This window comes from Amblyomma maculatum, chromosome 3 (genome assembly GCF_055883805.1).
Source record: "Amblyomma maculatum isolate TAMU_Amacu chromosome 3, ASM5588380v1, whole genome shotgun sequence".
NCBI classification, from domain to species: Eukaryota; Metazoa; Arthropoda; class Arachnida; order Ixodida; family Ixodidae; genus Amblyomma; species Amblyomma maculatum.
The window spans coordinates 47,458,439-47,479,500 of NC_139346.1; the positions used below are offsets into that span (position 1 = coordinate 47,458,439).

At 45.7% G+C, this 21,062-nt stretch overlaps 1 protein-coding gene across 3 annotated transcripts in view; it reads right to left on the reverse strand.

Moving 5' to 3' along the window:
• LOC146194707 (uncharacterized) overlaps nt 1-21,062 on the reverse strand; it is a 116,414-nt gene that overhangs the window by 43,030 nt on the left and 52,322 nt on the right. For 2 of the 3 annotated variants that reach the window (XM_084596100.1, XM_084596101.1), the window contains one exon: nt 20,896-21,000. The exons of the other annotated variant lie outside the window; for it this stretch is intronic. In XM_084596100.1, the coding sequence (XP_084452226.1) occupies nt 20,896-21,000 (105 nt within the window). The remainder of the gene's footprint in view (nt 1-20,895; nt 21,001-21,062) is intronic. 3 annotated transcript variants of the gene reach the window in all.

Consider the following 21,062-nt stretch of genomic DNA (forward strand, 5'->3'; position numbering starts at 1 on the left):
GCGATTCTTCAATACTAGCCACTGTAGTGACATTTGCGAACCGTCCAAATTTCGGTGTAATACGGCGAGTCTTTAGGGCCTCGAATGTTCGGCAGTGCCAGATCACGTCAGAGACCGAACTCAAGTTTTCCTTGGAAATGAGGATGCGGTAGACATCTTCCGCAATGCCCTTGAGCAGATGGCTTACTTTATCGTCTTTTGTCATCCTGCTGTCGGCGGTCTTGCAAAACTTGAAGAGGCGGTTCAAGTTTCTCCGGCTGCCTCGGCCTTCTGAGCAAGTGTCTGCTCAGCCTGTTTCTTCTTTGCAGCTAGGTCACCAAAACATTCCTTGATTGCTTCGACAAAACTTTCCCAAGTTGTCCAAGTTCCACATTGGCTAGTTTAGCCACTGAATCCCACCGGTTATAGCGACTCACACGTTTATAATGAGTGAGCCAGTCATCAACATCTTCCCCTGCTTGGCCGGCAAAGGAACGAGGCTCGCGAAACGGTAGCGTCGCATTCGTGGTGGTCGGCGGCACATCGCGAGACGGGGGTAGTGTCCCGTGTTGATGTTCGGGGCTGCTGGGTAGTCTGCTGCATTCTTGCTGAGAAGGGTGGGAGACCAGCGAGGCGACGGCTCCGACGAAGCTCCAGCGGGTGAGGATGCGTCTTGAGGGTAGTGTTACGTTTGAGGTTCGCGAGCGCCTGGGAAGCGTACCGCTGCGGCGCGCGGCCCCTCGGTAGCGTTGGCCTGGCGGCTCCGTGGACGGCGGACGGCATCAAAGGTACCAGCAAAGACGAGGCGTCTTTTAACGAAACAACCTTTACTGTAACATCAGGAAGAAACGGGCAGTGAAGCTGACCCGGAGAGATTACAGACACTCTCACACAGCTGGTGTCTAGCGTCGTGCCAACGGCGCGTCAAAGTAGTCTCTCTCTCAGCGGAGTCGGCCGCTGCTTTTTATAGTTTTTCCAGTTCACAGGGAAAGGGTAAACCCACACAGGAAAGGGAGAGCCAAACATGTTGGTTCACGACGAATGACTCAATCGCAGGTGTTCCGACCTCATCTCCTCCACCTCCTGCAGACAGGAGAGGGCGACGCACTTTCCCTCGATCTCCAGGCTTGACCAGCTTGTGCACACACACGCACGCACACACATTTGGCGCGTGGCAGGAACACGCTGAGACTTGTCGGCGGGAGGAAGCGTTGCGCGGTCGATGAACGGCGTCGAAATGGCCGATCCGCTCGCGGTTCTGCCTGTTGCTATGCGGTGGCCGCGTCAGCTGTCCCACTTGTCGGTGGAGAAACGTAACAGACTGCCCCGCCGGGGAAGGGAGATCCCGAAGGGCAGGGGACTGCATCCGCTGTCCGGAGGGATCGGGATGTTGCTGCTAACCGGGGTCGCCCAACTCAGCTTCTCTTGAGCTCAAACGGCCTGAAGAAGTCCTTGGCGAGTCCGGGATTCCAAGGCACTCTGCAACTTGTCTTCAGGAGAGATTTCTGACAACCCACAACATCACAACCACGCTAAAAACTCAACTGGTCAGCCAGCAAGCACGGCACGAACTTCACCAAGTTTTGCCAGACTATTTCCCTCCTATGCCCCCATCTACATTAAAGGGCAGCCTAGCAGCACTTGGAACGCGTCCACAAATTTGAAAATCGCATTTTCAAAACAGCATTTCAAACAAAGATAATACAATACAAATGTTCAAAATCCTATGCCAGGAAGAAAAACACCAAGAAGTGAAAACTGGGGCTTCTTCTCATGTTATGGGCTCCGACTTAAGCCATCGGCATTACCGTTGAGATCACCCTTTTCACTAAAGCTTCGGCTGTCCGTTTCTCGGAACAACCGTACCTTCCTGTTTCTGTGCGAAGAAACACATGAGCATGAATCACTCACATTTCGGAACAACCTATCCCTCTCCTTACGTGTTGCGCACCAGTCACGCATTTTCTGGGCACGGGCGCATTTGTGCCTTTGGGATAGTCGCTTTCTCTTTCGCGATAGCTTACACTTGCTCCATTCTTTCTCTCGCCTGCCTTTCCGCTTTTTTCTGCGGCAGCACTGAAACACAGGCTTTCTGCTTTCTTTTTGCAACCGTTTCAGTTTGCTCTCCTTACGATGGCAGCGTTCTTTCTCGCGCCTGCCTTTCCGCGTTTTTCGTCGGCAGCGCGGGAATACTAGCCTTCTGCTTTCTTTCTGCAATCGTTTGAGTTTGCTCTCCTTACGATGGCAGCATTCTTTCTCGCGCCTGCCCTTTCGCGTTTTCCGTCGGCAGCGCTGGAATACTAGCCTTCTGCTTTCTTTTTGCAACCGTTTGAGCTTGCTCTCCTTACGACGGCAGCAATCTTTCTCGTGCCTGCCCTTCCGCGTTTTTCGGTGGCAGCACTTGAATACTCTAGTCCTACTTTCTTTCGGCGCGAGCTCTGGCAAGCTAGCGGTAACCGGAGCTAGTAGGACACCGGTGTCGTCTGAGTGGTCAAAGTGCGGCGCCGCGTCTGCATCGCGGCCAGCAGCGCATGACTCACTTTCCGTCAAGTCCGAACGACAACTGCTCACGCCAGCCCTCAAGCTAGGCATTTCCTCTGGCGGCGCCGCGGCTGCATCGCATGACTCACTTTCAGTCAAATCCGAACAACCGCTTATGCCAGCCCTCAAGCTAGGCATTTCCTCTGACTCGCCACTCACGTTACACGGGTCCTCCGATGAGCCGCATTGTTCAGCGCTAACCGGCGCACGATCAAGCTCATTCGACAGCTGGGGCGCTTCGGATAGCGTGAGGGTCATGTGTGCTACGTCCGCGTTCGCACTGGGGTTGCTTTCGCGAATGCAACCTAGCGTGGTATCAGGGCACGAACGATTCTGACTTTGCTCTGGTCGTTCACTGTCGCCTTCGCAAGTCTCGCTCTCTACAGCGGACGCGCACTCCTCGTCGGTCTGCCCTGGCTGATCACAACTCGCGGGCTGCGCAGTTTCCCAGATCGGCACTTCGTTTTTCTGCGTGCCCTGCTCTACGACACAGCTGATTTCGGAAACCGAAATTTTCTCATTTCCTAGCTGATTTCCATCTCCGTCGCGCTGTACACAAGCTTCTGCTTTCGACTCGAGAGACGGTTCAGTTACTACCAGTTCCCCACTCTCATTTGATGGAACTGTATCTCCTACAGCTACTTGGGTCGGCGTGCAGTTCACCTCGCTTAACGGCGTCACTTCGGACTTCCCGCCGATTAAGCATGTGCTAACCGTCTCAGCTAGTGGCTCGACCAAGGTAACACGATGCTCTTCTGTTCGAGAATCGGTCGGCTCACTACTGCGGTCACGTTGCTCGGCCGCTTCCCCAAGCTGTGTCTCACACTCCGGTGCAAGTTCGATTTGCTTCGGAATTTCCGCACTGTCTAGCCATTCACTTACAGCGGCTTTCAACTGATAGGCCAAATCAAAGTATGACTTGTCACAATGTTTCTCGCTCTCATATCTCTTCCGAAGATCATGAGGCGTTATCTGATATCGTATCAGCAATGACTCTTTTAGTTCATCGTAATTTTGCAACCGGTCGCCAACTAATCGCTTCATTTCTTCCGACGCTTCAGCGGAGAGAAGAGCTACCAACTTCTGCGCCCAACTATCTCGCTCGAAACGTTTACTTCTACAGACATTCTCGAAGTCTGCCAAATAATCTACCATATCCTCGGCGATGAGGAATGGTGGCGTACCGTCTCGCGGTATCGAACCGTTACGCTGAATGGCACTGAAAGCGTCAAACTTTTCCACGCTCATTCGATGTGCTGAAATCTCCAGCTGGATCAGTTTCCTTACGAGGGCGTCCTCTTTCTCGTGACGTTCCCTACGCACACGATCCTCTTGACGTTCGTCAATGATCTCAAGGCATTCCAAAAGCTCGTCATCTTCAGCTTCCAACTCAAGAATAGCCTTTAACACTTCTGGTTTTCTGAGTTTGTCTGACAAATCCAGACCCAACTCCTCCGCAAGCTCCAGCAATTTCGGTTTGCGCAACGACTTCAAATCCAAACCCATGGCTGTTCGGATTGCTGCCTTCTCTACTGCCCACTATTGCCTTGCTGCACTTAACCCAGCAACAACGACAACACAATTACCAGCTCTGTTCTCTACTTAACAAAAGCCTGGCAAAACTCAGTAGAACAAAGTCCCGCACTCACCAAACCTCGCAGCCAAGAATCCAACGCAGTCGTTCCGCTGCAGGCAACCAGTCATCACACAGGGCTCGTTGCACTGCTCCCGCCTTTCCGCTGAGCTGCTTTGATTCACGAGTCACGCCTGTGACATCTCCGCTCTTCACACCAGATGTTGCACCTCGGTCAGGCCTGGCTCGTTTCACCGACCACGGTCACTGCTTGGTCGTCCTCGTCTCTCCGCTTTCCGCTGTTCACCAGTTGTTGGACGACGGTATCGCCTGGCTCGTCCCTCCAACCACGGTTACGGCTTGGTCGTCCCACCGATGCCTACCAGTTGTTACATTTGGGGTCGCGTGCTCAACCCACCGCTGACGCCAGTTGTTAGGTTTGGGTCGCGAGTGCCGGGGTAGCGCACCGCTGCGGCGCGCGGCCCCTCGGTAGCGTTGGCCTGGCGGCTCCGTGGACGGCGGACGGCATCAAAGGTACCAGCAAAGACGAGGCGTCTTTTAACGAAACAACCTTTACTGTAACATCAGGAAGAAACGGGCAGTGAAGCTGACCCGGAGAGATTACAGACACTCTCACACAGCTGGTGTCTAGCGTCGTGCCAACGGCGCGTCAAAGTAGTCTCTCTCTCAGCGGAGTCGGCCGCTGCTTTTTATAGTTTTTCCAGTTCACAGGGAAAGGGTAAACCCACACAGGAAAGGGAGAGCCAAACATGTTGGTTCACGACGAATGACTCAATCGCAGGTGTTCCGACCTCATCTCCTCCACCTCCTGCAGACAGGAGAGGGCGACGCACTTTCCCTCGATCTCCAGGCTTGGCCAGCTTGTGCACACACACGCACGCACACACATTTGGCGCGTGGCAGGAACACGCTGAGACTTGTCGGCGGGAGGAAGCGTTGCGCGGCCGATGAACGGCGTCGAAATGGCCGATCCGCTCGCGGTTCTGCCTGTTGCTATGCGGTGGCCGCGTCAGCTGTCCCACTTGTCGGTGGAGAAACGTAACAGTAGTCATACCCAGCATCTGACCACCAATTTGTTGCGACGGGGGTAAGACGTCCGAGCGTTGAACAAGCGCTCCGACAAGCGGAGCGCTGAGCACGAGAGTCTTTTTTCTCAACTTGTTTCTCCTTCACTTGTGTTCTAAGTTCATCTTCTTCTGTACTGTTACAATATGTTCACATGATTTTAACAGGGCCGACTCCAAACAATGGGAAGCTGTTGCTCTTTTAAGTCTTTGAATGGGCTGAACCATATGGAAATACCTCTTTTTTAGCCCTGGGAAAATACTTCCAGCACACTTCCCTAACACAAATTTTTATATTTAAATCTAGAAACTGCAACTTTTTGTCCACAGATAGTGCATGGGTAAAGTAAGTCCTTTTCTTTGTATCCTAAAAATAGAAAGGACGCGTTCCACACATTGAATCACTGCAGCGCCCTTATTCAAAATGACTAAGAAATCAACATACCTAAATATTTTAAAACCTGAACCATTAAGGGATGCATAAATTGCTCTGTCAACACAAGATAAAACGATGTTACATAAGACTGGGGCAATGCATGACCGTATACAAATGCCCCTTCTCTGCCCTTACATATGTCTTAAACGACACAACAGTAGACGTAAAGTAAAACTCGAGTAGGGAAAGAAAACTGATTGTGATTGTGTTTATTGCGCCACATTTCTGGGTACATCGTAGAGCGTATTCTGGTTTTCTACAACGACAGCTACATTGGCCGCACTCTCGCCATTTCGCCGTGCCTGTTCGTGCCTGCCTTTGCGTGTCCGAAGAGCGAAGAAGTCGTAGGAGGCAGTAGCTGGCAGCTGGCATGGCCGAGCCCTAACTGGACGTAGGGCTTCCTGATATTGCGTTTGGCAGGAGCTGCCAACTCGGGCCTCTCATTTCATATGGCAAGGTGATATCACAATCAACCTGCCACAACCCTTGCATTTATGTTATCCCTACGAAACGCAGACACATTCGTAGGGCTAGGTTAGAAAGGTGCTTTATATGCTGGTGGGCAGCTTACGCTATCGGGTAAAGAGGTGCCGTAATGGAGGGCCTTGGACCACCGCTCGATAGAGGCTTTCGCCTCATCGCGCATCTGTGTCAAAAGTCACCCCTCCTAAATAAAGCTGAAACCGTAGAGTAAAACAATATGTTCGATTGCAGCGTTTGATAGCAGCAGCGGCTGTGGTCAAGCAAGAACACTGTTAATTCTTCATCCATTCCTCAGGTTTCTGCTGGGCTGCTGTCCTCTTCAGTGGTCCAGAATATTACCGCCCGTGCCGTCCGTCTACGTGCCATCTTCATATCTTCCTGCCAGTCAAGGCTGCTTGGACGGGACCTCCTGCGTCTGCGCGGACTGCCGGCGTTCCTTATAAAAGTCGCCGCCGACATGGCTCCGGATTCATAGCAGCAGCGGCTGTGGTCAAGCAAGAACACTGTTAATTCTTCATCCATTCCTCAGGTTGGTGCTGTTGGCATCCTCTTGTCATATTAGTGTATTTAGGTATTTCACCACAGCTGCTGCTGCTGCTCCTCTGCTTAGGCATTTTTGAATATTTTGTCCAGTAATCTGACTGCTTTAATCACAATGCCGACGAATGCTGAGCTTGCTAAGCAAATCGAAAGCCTCGAAGCTAGGTTCAATGAAAAGTTGCATGAACTTGTTGACGAGCTTATAACGAACATCAAGGAAAAATTGACTGATGAGGGACTCGACTTCGGTGGCCTTAACACAAAGGTTGAGGGAATGACGGCGGGCCTCCAGATATTCAACAAACTGGTTGAAGACGTGCGTGACCGGCAGATTGATCTCGCCGCCTCTAATAAAGCGCTTAAAGCTGAGAACGATGCTCTTCGAAAAAGAGTAATTGATCTCGAGCAATACTCCCGACTCAACAACATTGAGATCAAGGGAGTGCCTTACACACAAAGCGAGGATTGCACGGCCATCGTGTCGGCAATTGGCGAAAAAATTGAATGTCCTGTGTTGGCCACTGATCTAGAGATCGTTCATCGTGTACCAACAAAAACGAACGAACAAAACATCGTAGCCCGTTTCTACTCTCGGTCACACAAAAGCGAGTTTGTGAGAAAGGCACGAAAGGCCAGACTGAACACTAGCAGTCTTGGCTTTCAAGGAGAAGTCAAGAACCCGGTCTTTGTTAATGATCATCTTTCGCCAGATAACAAAAAACTGTTTGCAAAAGCCCTAAAGCTTAAGAAAGAAAAAAAGTGGAAGTTTCTGTGGACCGACAATTGTCGTATCAAAGCGCGCCAAACCGACGACAGTGACGTGTTCCGTATCTGTAGCGAATCTGATCTTTCCATCTTTTCCTAAGCTTGCCCATTCATAATAAGTAATCGTATTTCTTTGTTTTTTTTTGTTTTTTTTTTGTTTTGTTTTGCAACGACGACTTACTTTTCACCTTCTCAGCTTGAAGCCTTTCTTTCTGTCCCGTGCCGTTCATTTATTCATTTCAATGCGCGTAGCCTTCGCAAACATTCCGATGACATTTCCAATTTCCTATCATCGATTCATCACAATTTTTCGCTTATCTGTATCAGTGAAACATGGCTAAGCTCCCACGACCAATACTTACACTCTTTTCCATCTTACTCAGCCGAATACTGTCATCGAGGGGATAGTAACCATGGTGGCGCTGCTATATTTATATCATCTAAGTTCCATTACCTCAGACGCTCGGACTTGTCAATCAACACGACTAATTGTGAGTCTGTATGGATTGAGCTCGATAAGTCGTTTGTATCACAAGATTCAAGAAACATTATCATCGGTTGCTTATATCGATCTCCTTCATCATCCGTTAGTGAATTCTGCTTGGCTTTTGAAGAAATTTTAAATAAGCTTTCACTAGAACAAAAAAATGTCATTATCATGGGTGACATTAACATCAACCTTCTAGATGCTTCAACGCCTTCATATCATGAATACAACAACTGCATTAATGGCCATGGCTTCGAATGCCTATTAAAAGTACCTACAAGATGCCCTAATAACGGAAACAGTTCACTTATTGATCATGCGCTTTCTAACTTAATTACTTCCCCCGATGCTGGCGTAGTCGAAGTTGAATTAACAGATCACCACCCTATTTTTGTACGAATAAAATCTATCCCCGTTGATAATCATGTGCAGGTTACTAAGAAACGCTTGAATTCCTCACTATTTTATGAAACAATTGCTAACATAGATTGGCTACCAATTACTTTGATTGATGACCCTGAAATTGCTTACGAAGCATTCACTGCTGTACTTGCTAAAGCTCTTGATACATCATCTACAACAGTGACATATTGCAGAAAAAGGTATCACAACCCTTACAACCCATGGTTAACTACCGGTCTCTTGAAATGTCTACGGAAAAAGGATAATCTGTATAAAAAGACTAAGAAGCAGCCATTTAATATTAATTTACGGACACGATATAAAACTTATAGCAATATACTTGGCAGGCTACTCAAAACTGCGAAGAAAAAATATTATGAATCTGAAATAAACCAAGCTGGTAGTGATTCTAAAAAACAATGGAAAGTGATCAATTCATTATTAAATAGAACTCCTACTACGGCTCCTATAAAGGAAATCCAGACAGACACACATGTTTATCGTGATACTAGTGACATTGCGAATGCTTTCATTGATTCATTTGTCATCGATCAACCTCACGTTACTCGCCCCATTCACATGTACCCCCGTCTACCTCATAGTTTCTTCCTTTTCCCGGTTTCTCCTGATGAGGTGCGCACTGTCATTATGAATCAGAAAGATGCAAGCCCAGGCCTTGACAACTTCCATTCTTTCCATATCAAGCTAATATCTTCTCTGATTTGCAATGTGTTCTCTTACATCGTCAACTTAATCTTCAAGACCGGTATCTTCCCTAGCACACTAAAAAAAGCCAAACTAATACCCGTCTTCAAAAAAGGTGACAGGCGCCTAACAAGTAACTATCGTCCCATTGCTATTCTTTCCTTTTTTAGCAAAGTAATTGAAAAGCTGTTTGTCGTCCGTCTGACAAAATACCTCACAAAATTTAACATCATATCTTCTAATCAGTTCGGCTTCAGGTCTGGTTTTTCAACTGAATTAGCATTAATTTCTTTAACTGATATGATTAAAGATATTATTGATCGTGGTCAATTAGCTGGCGCATTATTCATTGATCTTTCGAAGGCATTTGACTCAATTAATCACAACATACTTTTAGATAAATTAAATGCCCTTGGAGTATCTGGTCCTGCACTTTCATTTATCCGTAGCTACCTACTAAACCGAATCCAAGCAGTTTGCATATCTGATACTTACTCTACACCTAAGACTACTAATGTTGGCGTTCCTCAGGGTTCCATCCTTGGACCACTTCTTTTTGTTTTATTTATTAATGATCTTCCCTCGTGCCTTAAATCTTCTGAATGTATATTATACGCTGATGATACTACCGTACTAGCATCTGACTCGTGCATAGATTCTTTAACACGCAAATTGAATACCGATGCAGCAAACATAGCAACCTGGTGTCGAAATAACATGCTTACAATTAATGCATCCAAATCTAGCTTTGTCATCTTTTCGTCTCCTCTCAAGGCTATTCCTGCATCTTTACATATTTCCCTTAACTCTCACATACTCTTTGCCACTGATCATGCGATGTTCCTTGGCATAGATCTTGATTGTCACTTAAAATTTAACAGACATATATCCTCCCTTTTAAAAAAATTAGCATACGGCATAAGGGTGCTCATCAAGGTGCGAAACTACTTCAGTTTACATACGCGCATTTCTCTCTACTATGCTTTCATCCATAGCCATATGAACTATTGTATTTCGTCTTGGGGAAACACATACAGAACACACATAGCTCCGCTACAACACATACAAAATCAAGCCATACGCATCATTACTTCTAACAGCCATTTGTGCAGTGCTGCGCCCTTGCTGCAAGCTCATAACATCCTTGAAGTATCATCCATGTTTCATTATTCTATTGGCATCCTCGTATTTAAATTCATGAATGGATCACTTCCCATCTCAATAATTAATAGTACCCAGCTCCCGAGACATAGCTTCACTCGGTTTTCATGCCAAAATAATATTTTACTGCCAAAACCCAGAACTAATTACGGCAAATCCACAGTTAATTTCTCTGGCTCATTTCTGTGGAATTCATTACCATTCAGAATTAAGCAATCATCTAATATTCATGCCTTCAAGCGTAATTTTCGTACTTTTCTGCTATCGGGCTAAAAAATTAAAAAAAAAATTTAATTGATAAAATTACTTATGCCACATTCAATTGTTTTCCACTCTTTTGCATTTATATAACATGTTCTCAATTGATATTCTGTTTATATTACGCTATCATGTATTTCTGCGTGTTCCACATTTATATTATATAAGTTACAGTTTTCATCCGCTGTTGTTCGCACTTAATTATTTTTGTTTTGTATACTTGTAACAGGAGGTCCCCTGTGCAGCCATTGGCTTTGGGACCTCCTCCTGTACTTACCAATATTTGTATTCATTCGTTGCGTTGAACCAATAAATAAATTCTGATTCTGATTCTGATTCTGATAGCCATAATCCGAGCCTAAGCGTAGCCATGCAGATAGCTCTCGTGTAACTCCAGGTTTAACCACAAGCTAAACCACTCTTATTGTTTGGGTTAACAACAACGTACGGACTTCTTTCTCTTTCCGTTCTCTATATTTTCTTGTATTTGCGATTAAGCCGTTATTCTCTCCATCTGCTGTTTAAAAAGATGTCTGCTTCGCATAACCTAGATGGCTTGGCTCACCAGTCTGCTGTTTCTTCTTCTGCGGACCTCTACCAGCTGCTATCCTTGGGATAGCTATGTCTCGCTCGCAAGCGATTTTGCTTATCTTCAGAGAAAGCTTAAAATGATCGATTCCCAGGTACTTCTCAGCATTCCGCGAAAATCAATTATTTGTAGTCATGACGAAGATCATGTCTGGGCACGTAGCCCTCTGTACACTGTTTTCAAAGTTCGTACATAAAGTGGATTCAGAAACATAGGTAACGTTCTTGAAGAAATATTTCCAGATTTTTTGCTTATTGTGTCGCCTCAGTGTTGCCAGAAGAAGTGCGCGGTGCGTTCAAGACGCCCCCCAATCACGCAAGGGGCATGGCCCTCTAAGATCAGAATTGTTTTAAAGAGGAATCGTAGCGTTGGATGCCTTATTAGGTGGGATGTTGACAGTAAGTGCTTGTGTGATTGTCGCTATTCTTGGGAAGCGATACTGGCGCAATATTACTACGAAATATCCGTCTCTACAGGGCCATATAGTACAGCAGCGCATAATTTGTGCACTAACGTAGTAGGTAATTTACCGTGCTAGCAAATCATATAGTCTTGGAGTTTATTAGCAGTTAGGTGAAGCCTTGAATCAGAATAGCTGCAAGTGGATCAGTTTCTTGAAATAGAAAAAGACGAAGAGCCGGCTGCTTACTGCTGTATCTCCGGAGTTCCACTGCAAAATCTTTACATCACGTTCGCTTTGCATATAGATTCAGTATCGAGTGCTTGTTCACAGTCCTTTTGCGAGTTAATATAGACCTAAGTCATTTACTCAAATGATTCTTCCCCAGCACAAAAATTGCCGTTTCCGTGCATCGCCAGAGTTGACACATGTCAGGAAAGTCTAGAGGACGGCCCTGAGCTACCAAATTCTATGCCAACGACAGTAATCATAGCTCATGGGGAGTGGCTCAAAGAAGTATATTTCTAGTGAAAAAATTAGGCTAGGGCACGAAAAACATCTGTCAAGCTTTAAAATAGCATGCGTACATTTAAAAACGTAAAAGAAACACAATTGAAACTTAATATGTGCCCTCCAGGATACTATCTAGGCACAGCAACAGCAAGGACGTAACCGCTGCCCTTTCGTTCCTCAGCTGACAGCCGCTGACAATTGTAATTCATTTCCACTTATTCTATCATGACAGCTTTTTCACACTTTGTGTATTTTCCCCAAGAGCAGATTCTGCGGTTCTGTATCATGGATCGCCCTTTAAACGTGCTGAATATGCTTCGTGACTACCACGAAAGGTTACGAATATGTTACATCATTATACCGCATCTGTATTTTGCAGGCGAATCTCAAGCTAAAATTTTTTTGTACTGGCTGTTCTGTAAGCATTTTAGAATGCATGTATTTCTTGCTACACACAGAGATACTGTGAGAAATAATTCGTGTCAATGCATCTTTTAGCTTCACCTGCTGCCAGAGAAGCGGCCACACTAATGATTCGCTTAGTACTATGTCTTCTGCCCATTTAAGCGCACTTAAGGAATCCTCATCTGATATTCAGCTGAGAGTGCTTAATTCGGGGGTCAGTGATGTGTTTCAGCTACGCTTGACGGTATTTTCATGTTGCTAGCAAAAGCCTACGCTTTTCATTGTACTTTCGCGTTCCAAGCCTTTCCTTTGTCGGTAAGCGGTAAGAATGGTGACCACGAGATCAGACGAGCTGCGCCGATTGTTCCTTGTCATGAACGTATACGCTATAGGAAGAAGAACGTGCAAAATGGGATGTGAAAGAATTTACGTGGTCATACCATATTTGTGTCCTGAAAAAGGAGGACACTGCGAGAAGAGAAGCAGAAATCAGCCCTGCACTTCCAAAAATACTTTATCACGACCATACGCACAGGATATACATCCTGTAGATGACTTTGTGCCGCGTGCTATAATATCCCAAATCCATCAAGGAGATATAAATTTATGTGCAGCATCAAAGTAATCGAGAGCTCGCTCTTGGTGACCTGTTTTTTTTTTTTCAATTTAATAAGACTGGGTGCACTGTCGGGCGATAGCATCTTTGCATTTCTTTAAACTGGTTGTGTGCAAGAAGAAACTTGGCAACTTCAATCATCGCATTTCCTACGATATAAAGGAAACTCTAAACCGGTGCAAGTCGTTAACTGCTGCGGCCCTCAAAGACATCCGTTAATACATCCTCTGGTGTTATAAGCGGTTTTGCTGAACAAAAAGAAGCATGTAGCAGCTGCAGGCAAAGTGGAAATCTTAGAGGAAGCTCATATTCTAGGAGGTGTGATTGTATCTCTTAAGAATAGACCGAACAATGTTAGCGGACCGCTTCCACCGGTTATTAGGCGCCTAGCTTTGACAGGCTGCAAATAAAGCGCAGCCAGCAGATGAAGACTGATGTTGTTTAATGGTGTGGACTGCATTCTTAAGAATGTCGAAAAGTGGGGACCAGTTCGGAATTTCTGAGACAAGTTTGTGGCCTTTTTCAAAGATAATGGTCAGCGGCCAATGCAGTCAGATAAAGACGGCTGCGGTGTGTATTGTCAGCTATGACAATCAGTGCAAAAGCAGTGCAATTCATTAAGACCTTCCGTCATGTTTAGTTTAGGCCGACAAAATTATCGAATGTTTCCAATTCGTTGTATGGAAAGCTTGGAAATTTGAAGCTCGGGAAACGTATTATACGAAGTAAGTGTTCTTTACTACGAACATTCATAAGAAAGTTATCCCCCTTAGGATGCAATGTAAGTGAGTAAGGATCATTTTAAATTCTGGTTAGCATTTCCATTTGCTAACTTTGGCGTTAGTTTGGTTGCATACCCTTCTGTGGTGAAGAATGCGTTAGAAATGGTTCAAATTTTAAACACAACTTCCAACCGACTGAATTTTTGGAGTATATGTTGTTGACTTCTTTTGTTACATACCGCATAAAGAACACTTGAGATCAGTCATTTCCTGAATTTCTAAGAATGTTCAGTGTATTCTGAGTATTCTTATGGAATATTAGTTGATAATTTAATGGCTCTGGGAATGTTACCTCTTCTGCAGTGCTGTTTTCATTAATGATAAAATGTAAGTGGAAAAGAGGAGACAGCGTTCGCATTGGATCATCTATTGCTCCGACCGTGTGCAAATCTTTTCTTAGAGATGTATGCCTAATCTTAGCCGATAATTTACATTGAGAAAGGTGTATTTAGAACTTTAGATGCGCAGGAATTTCCTGCTTGTCTTGACGAAACGCAGCCTGCTCTGATCTACCTTGAATACTTTTTACGGTTTCAGGAAATTTTTACACTATTCATCAGATATTACATTAGACAGCTTTTTACAGTATTTAGATATACAAATGAGTGCCAAAAAAATCAGGTACGCTGGATATACAGTCTGCGTGCCACGAAGCAACATTTACAATAGTTCTATTGCGTACACTCTGCCCAGAGTCTCGTCTCTACGTCATGTTGCCATGCGCCTCGCGCTAGCTTCTCGAGAAAGATCACAAAACTCAAATCGGCAGGGTTTCACAATAATTTACTGTCTTCAGTTTCTGAAACGCTAGTACAAAAAGTGAAAAGAAGAAAAGCAAGGAGGGATTATTCTGAAGAAAGGGGGAACCTGTAGCTGTCTAATACACCACCGCATTTCCTATGAACTGAGTAGGATAGCCATAAAATATAAGGACCGAGTCATATTATTTATGCCATGAAATCTTTGCAGCTTGCGTCATAGAATATCTCAGCGAATCAAATAAATATCTGAACGCAAAAAGAAGCAACTTTGTCCTTCGTAGCAGGAAGAGCAGTGGTCTATAACGTCCTTGTTACTGGCGGGAACACTTTCAAAAGTTCGATTCCACACATTCGAAATGAATCCGATGTATTAAAAGAGTTCTGAAGCATAACTTGTTAAAAACTATAACTGGCTCCAGTCTTTCATTACATTGAAGAAAAAGCGAGTATGGGAGCAGTAGCGCGCGTTCTTGGCAGTATATAGCCTTGAAAAATTCGAAAATGCGATCACCCAACATTTGATTGAATGTGAGCACACTCAAAGGGACTGTGTTCGGTGTGCATAACCTCGGTTACACTGATGTTGCAGAAAACTAATACGCCGTCCTTGATACAATTGGTAGAATGTAGCACGTTGGAAAAACCTTCACCTGCAGCATATATATTGTGTTCTTTTCTTAGTAATATTGTTGAAAGTGTACCACCTTCTGCTTCTTTCTTACTTAGTTAACTTTAGCACCATGAATTTAATGTTATACATTCAACCAACAAACCCAGTTTGAAGGCTTCCGCCAAAAGTCTAACAGCTCGTAAGTGGCGTCCGCAAAAAGCGTGCGCAGAAATTGTGGGTGAGATGTGCTGGCAAGATTCCGCAGGGCTCTGTGGAATATCAGTGAGGTTCAGGTATATAGTAACCGATAGTTACGTTAGTGATATATGATGATAGTAATAAGATAGGTGGTGCACTCTCTCACAGGCAGAGAGAAAGAGAAAGAAGGAAAGTGTCTATCTGGAGAGAAATAAATAAAAAGGGACTCCCTAATCCTCGCTTTTCCATTCTCCTGCCCTGTAGAAACTCTGAAGTAAGCGGCTTTTAATGTACCTACTGGCAATTATGAACAAACAGAAATCATCTCATGGATCCGCGTCGCAATAAACGTCAGTATTTTGTTCACGCTCATACGACGTCTGCGTCATTAATTTTGTCTCCGTGATTTTATTTTAGCGACGAAGCCCGCTAACTGTTGACTCAGTTTCGTTTTAGATGAAATACGAAAGCCAGAAGCAATACGTTCCACAAGCGTCAACAACGAGTGCGCCGCCGTTTCACCATAAACGTGCCAGAAAATGGCCACACCTATACGCTCTACTACGAACATAACTGCGCGTCGGGGCCCAGCAGAGCTTTCCTGCCACGAAACCGCAGACGCTACGATGAAGCGCCTGAAACGAACGAGGGCGGCGATGAGAGCTCAAGTAACGACGCTGCTCGCGGACATTGACGCATCGTTCCGCAGCAATTCCGACGAAAAAAGCGTAAACATTTTGCTGGCCAAGTTATGTGCATTGCAGACGAAGCTTACAAAAGTGGCTGCAGCTATAGAATGATACGTAACAGACAGCGACGCTGAAGAAGACTACATCCTCACGGTCGAGATAAGTGGCCAGATCGTCGCGTAATGTCGAAACTGGACCAGGAAATGAAAAAAGCTCTTCTAAAGAGATGACTGGCGGAGAGATAGACAGGTCCTCCAAAGGAAGATGGGTACGGCTATAGATCAATTGTTACACTGCCGAAGTTGTAGCTTCAAGGATATCGATGTGGCAGGACAGAATGGCAGCCGCTCTGGCAACAGTTTCAGCACGCCGTACACAACACTGCGCTCACCAACAGGCAAAATTTCATTTCCCGAGCTCAAGGCTTACAGGAAAGGCGTTGTCAACTGCGGAAGGCACTCAGGCGTCGGGAGAAAATTACAACGCCGCAATCGACCTCCTCAAGGAACGCTTTGGTCGGCTTGCTGTCCTGATTAAAGAACATCTGGCACAGCTCCTTGAGCTACCACTAGTGCGCAAAACAAATGAGGTGATCTCATTAGGACAACTCTACGATCACCTGCAGTGTAATATGACAGCTCTGAGGACTCTTGCAGTGCATGCAGTAGTTATGGAGCCATGGTGTGCTCCGCACTGTACAGAAAGCCACCGGATGCTTTCGTCCTCAAGTTTCACAAATGCCAGTCTTCACACAAAACGAATGACAATCTGAAGATAGAGAGCTTCCTATAATTCTTGAAGTTGGAAGTTGAAAGTTGAGAGAAGGCACTTCAAGTCGCTCAGTGGGAAAGCAAGGAGGCAAGTTAAAAATCCAGAAAAGAGAATAAAAGGTTGCGAAATTTTAAACGGCCGAACACTCCTAAGGGATCGGAAGCTTCATTGTTAACAAGTCAGTCGAAGCCGTCCGAAAATTGAGAATTTCGCGCATCGAATGTTCATGTTATTCTTGATTGCAAATAATTACTTTCTTTGGAAGAAAAGAAAACTAAGCTGCAGAAAGCCGGCTGATGCTTCCGGTGCGCAATCAGAGGACACACTTCTAAGCAGTGTCGCAACAAATGAGTCAAATGAGAAAATTGTGGAAGGAAGCACGTCTCTCCGATGTTGGACCCAACATGGAAAAGGTCAGATATCAGATCAGATAGCAAGGTGACCGAGTTGCACTCTGCATGTGACAACTAAGGCCAAACTAGCATTGACTGTTTTGCCTCAGACAACTCAAGTGTGGCAAAAGGGCAGCCAGCGAAGAACTCTCGCTTTGCAGTTTTTGATGGTGGAAGGTAGAGGTTCTGGGCCAGGAAGATAGTACCATCTACCCTTTCGTTGGAACAGGTGCTACCATGAAAGAAAAGTGCAGACGAGTTCGAGTTTGGTTGAGGAGCCAGCACGACCGAATAGATCTTTCCCTGGATCGAGGCCTTGGAAATACCCGAGTCCTTTTCTGAGAAACTTCAGCTCCCTGAGGATGTCGTTCAACAGGACAGACAGAGCGTGGCCTATATTGCAGACGTTCGCCACCTACGCAGTTAGCAAGAAATGGCATTAGCATTATCATCGGAGCTGGGCACTGCAGTCACTGGCGAAGTGCAGAAGCTACAGGGCTGTCAATTGGCAATTAAAGCACATTTCGGATAAATACTTCAGAGAGGACACGACGAGGTTCACCAATCCTCTCAATCATCCATTAGACCCACCGACGGAAGGTACGAAGTAGCTCTTCAATGGAAGCTCGTGAACGTTCCTCTTGCTTATAATTAAGGAATTGAGAAAAAAACACTTGGCCAGCCTCACGCAGAAACTAATGCTGACCAAGTACGATGAGGCAATGCGTCAGTACCTCGAACAGGAATTCGCTGAGAGGGTTCCAAATAATTCAATCAGCAAAATTGAGATCAGAACAATTACATGCCTCACCAAGTTGTGCTGCGGCCTGACAGCCTCTCAACGAAGATCATAGGGTTTTTTGACGACTCATAGAGCGATGTCGGTTGCGTGGGACTGAACGAAGCATTAGATACAGGACCGAACATAAACCCGAATATCCTGAAAAGGATACTAAATCTCCGAGAGCACCGCATCGGACTCATTGCAAATATTCAAAATGCTTCTCTGCAGATTGTATTGAGAAGTAAATATTGTGATGCGGCACGCTTCTTTTAATATGAGCAATTGATAAAAAGGGAACGACGGAACCCTGCGCTAGAAGTTTGGAGGATGACAAGGGTTGCGTTCGGGGGGACCAATAGTCTATTTCTACTCACCGCAACAGTTAGCCATCATCTCCATGCGATTAACGACTGTCATGACCGAGCAATGACGCTTAACAAAAATTGTCTTGACGACAACTTCGTCGTGGGTAAACAATCAGAAACAAAAGCTGAAGAATTCTATGGAGAGGCTTTGAGCCTGATGAAAGCAGCAAGCATGGTTCTTCTAAAACCGAATTCAAATTAGAAAAAGCTACAACAGCTCATTGAAATGCAAGAAACGAGATGTCCTACATGACAAGTGGAAAGCCCCACATCCAGCATACACGCGCGCTTGGCCTTGTGTGGTACAAAGAAGGCCGATAGGCTTTTTCGATGGAACCCATTTTTGGAACTTCTAGATCGAGACTGCAACACAGAAACCTATTTTCCAAGTGTCAGCACGCATTTACCATCTCCTTTTGCGTATTTCGCCAGTTGCTGTGACAGCTAAACTGATTTTCAGATGCAATAATTATTGGGCTTTGACAGGGAGGGATGCACCTTTGCCTGATGAGGTGCGAACAATGTGAACGAAGTGGCATACAGCGCAGCACATCTTAACAGAGACAACCGTTTTAAGATGGCTTCAGAGCGCTGCTGACGATCAACTGGAGGTGCACATTTTCACAGATGCAAGTTCAAAGGCCTACGGAGCTGTCGCATACTTGCTTGCATGTCAAGAAGGCAAGCCGACAATGTCTTTGATCATGTACAAATCGAGGGCTGCCCCTTGGAAGAAGATCTTCCTCGCAAGAATTGAAGTGATGGGAATGCTGATGGGCTCTAGGCTAAAAGGCTACCTGACACGATCACTCAGTCTCGAAGTCGAAGAATGGTTTCTTTCGTCAGATTCGACAATCGAAATTCACTGGGTGCGGGGTTCTGCTCAACAGTGAAAACGTTTCATCTCCGATCGCGTGTTGCAAATTCAACAGCTGGCGAATCCCGAACTCTGCAATCACTTCTCTAGAGCAGACAAGCCCTTCGGCCTCCTAACACGAGGAGTGAGCCCCAACGTCTTTAAGTCAAGCGCGGTTTGGCGAACTGGTACTACTTAGCTCAAGAAAGCACCCTCTGCTTGGTCGACGCACGAACTTGCTTGCATGTCATAGAGCCGCCAGGTGGGAAGGGTTTTGGGCGCGAATGTTTCGTTCAGTGAACACTTCTCTGAAGATGATTTTAGACAACAGCTTCTTGTACATTCAAGGAGCTCACTGCGTTCTTTACAGAGATAGAAGCCATGATCAACGCAAGACCTCTAACCTACGTATCAAAAGAAGCTGACGGGCCACAGCCATTCACGCCATCTTTGTTTTTCATGGTAAAGTGTTTACCGTCCATTGCCCGGCGAGTAGCATGCAGTCAACATCTGCCACATCTGGCCAACTGACTCGACGTTGCGACACCAACAAACTTTGATTGATCGCTTCTGGCGTAGGTGGAAACGAGAGTACTGACTGGTCTTCGCTCTGTTCATTTATCAGTCTCAAGCTCATCTAGCGCCTTGAAAAAAGGAACTCTCGTCCTAGTTCACCAGCCTGATTTTTCAAGACAGCTGTGGAAAACCGGGCTTGTGGTTGATGTGCTTGTCGGCCGTGATGGGCACACTACAGCATGCATGGCGCGTCTACCTAGTGGGAGCATCTTAAGGCCGATCAGTGGCTAAACCCCTTGGAATCCCTCCCCGACGAAGTTTGAGCTTATTTGAGGGACTGTGTAGAACCTCTGAAGTCAGCGCGTTTCAATGTGCTGGCAGGCGATTATAGACAAACCATAATCTCGAGCATTTGCATAGTACTAAACATCACCATTTTGTTCGCGTTCAACCGAATTGTACGCCGTTACTTTCGTCTACGTGAGTTTCTTTAACCCCTCTCCCTGTCAACCCCTCTCATACTTTTCCCTGTCTCTTTTTCCCTTCTCTGTCTCATTGTCTCCCTAACTCATTCTATTTCCACTATTCCCCTATAATAATTCCTCTCCAACCTCTCCAACCTCTCCCTCTTTCTCAACTTCTCTCTCTCCTTTCATACATCTCTCTTTTTCTCTAGAAAAATACTGGAGAGAGGAATACAGACTCTCCAGGGAGGTAGAGTACCGAGAGATAGATTTTCGTACACTTCTTTCTCTGAAAAGGGAGTGGACAGCGAGATTGTGAGTCTCTGTCGTTTGACCCTCTATTTGTCGAAAAATCAGGGCCGTTCTAAGAATCAAAACGTCGTGGTCACACATGCTTTCTTTTGCCTTTCTGCACATAAGGTATTTTTTTGTTCCGTGACAGCCGGTATAAAAGCACTCATAGCTGCGAGGTATTTATAAAACCATGCACCTACTCGCATATATAGGAGAATATTAATGTACAACATGCACGTGTTCATCCCATCCCCGCTCTACCATGCTCGGCTGGTTCGTTCCGTTGGAGCTTTGTCCTTTGGCTTGGTTTGGCCTCTGAACTTAGGCACACTTTATGGTATAAGCTGCATGCAGGACGGGATCGTTCGGTTTGAGCTCCTATCTCGACATGGTCTGTACGGTATATGCGCTCCATACAGGAGAGGTTCGAGTTAGATATCCATTCTTAAAAGGTTTGTCTTTCATGGCGTCTTACCGGACATGGTCGGCCGGATTTTCCTGCGTCTGTCTTGTGTGAGGTCCATACACCATTGGTCAGTCTGTCTGATATTGATAACGGACATGGTGTGTCCGGTCTGACCTGCGAAAATATTCTGCTCGTTATGAGCTCCACACTGTTCTGGATTGTCCGGTGTGAGCGGT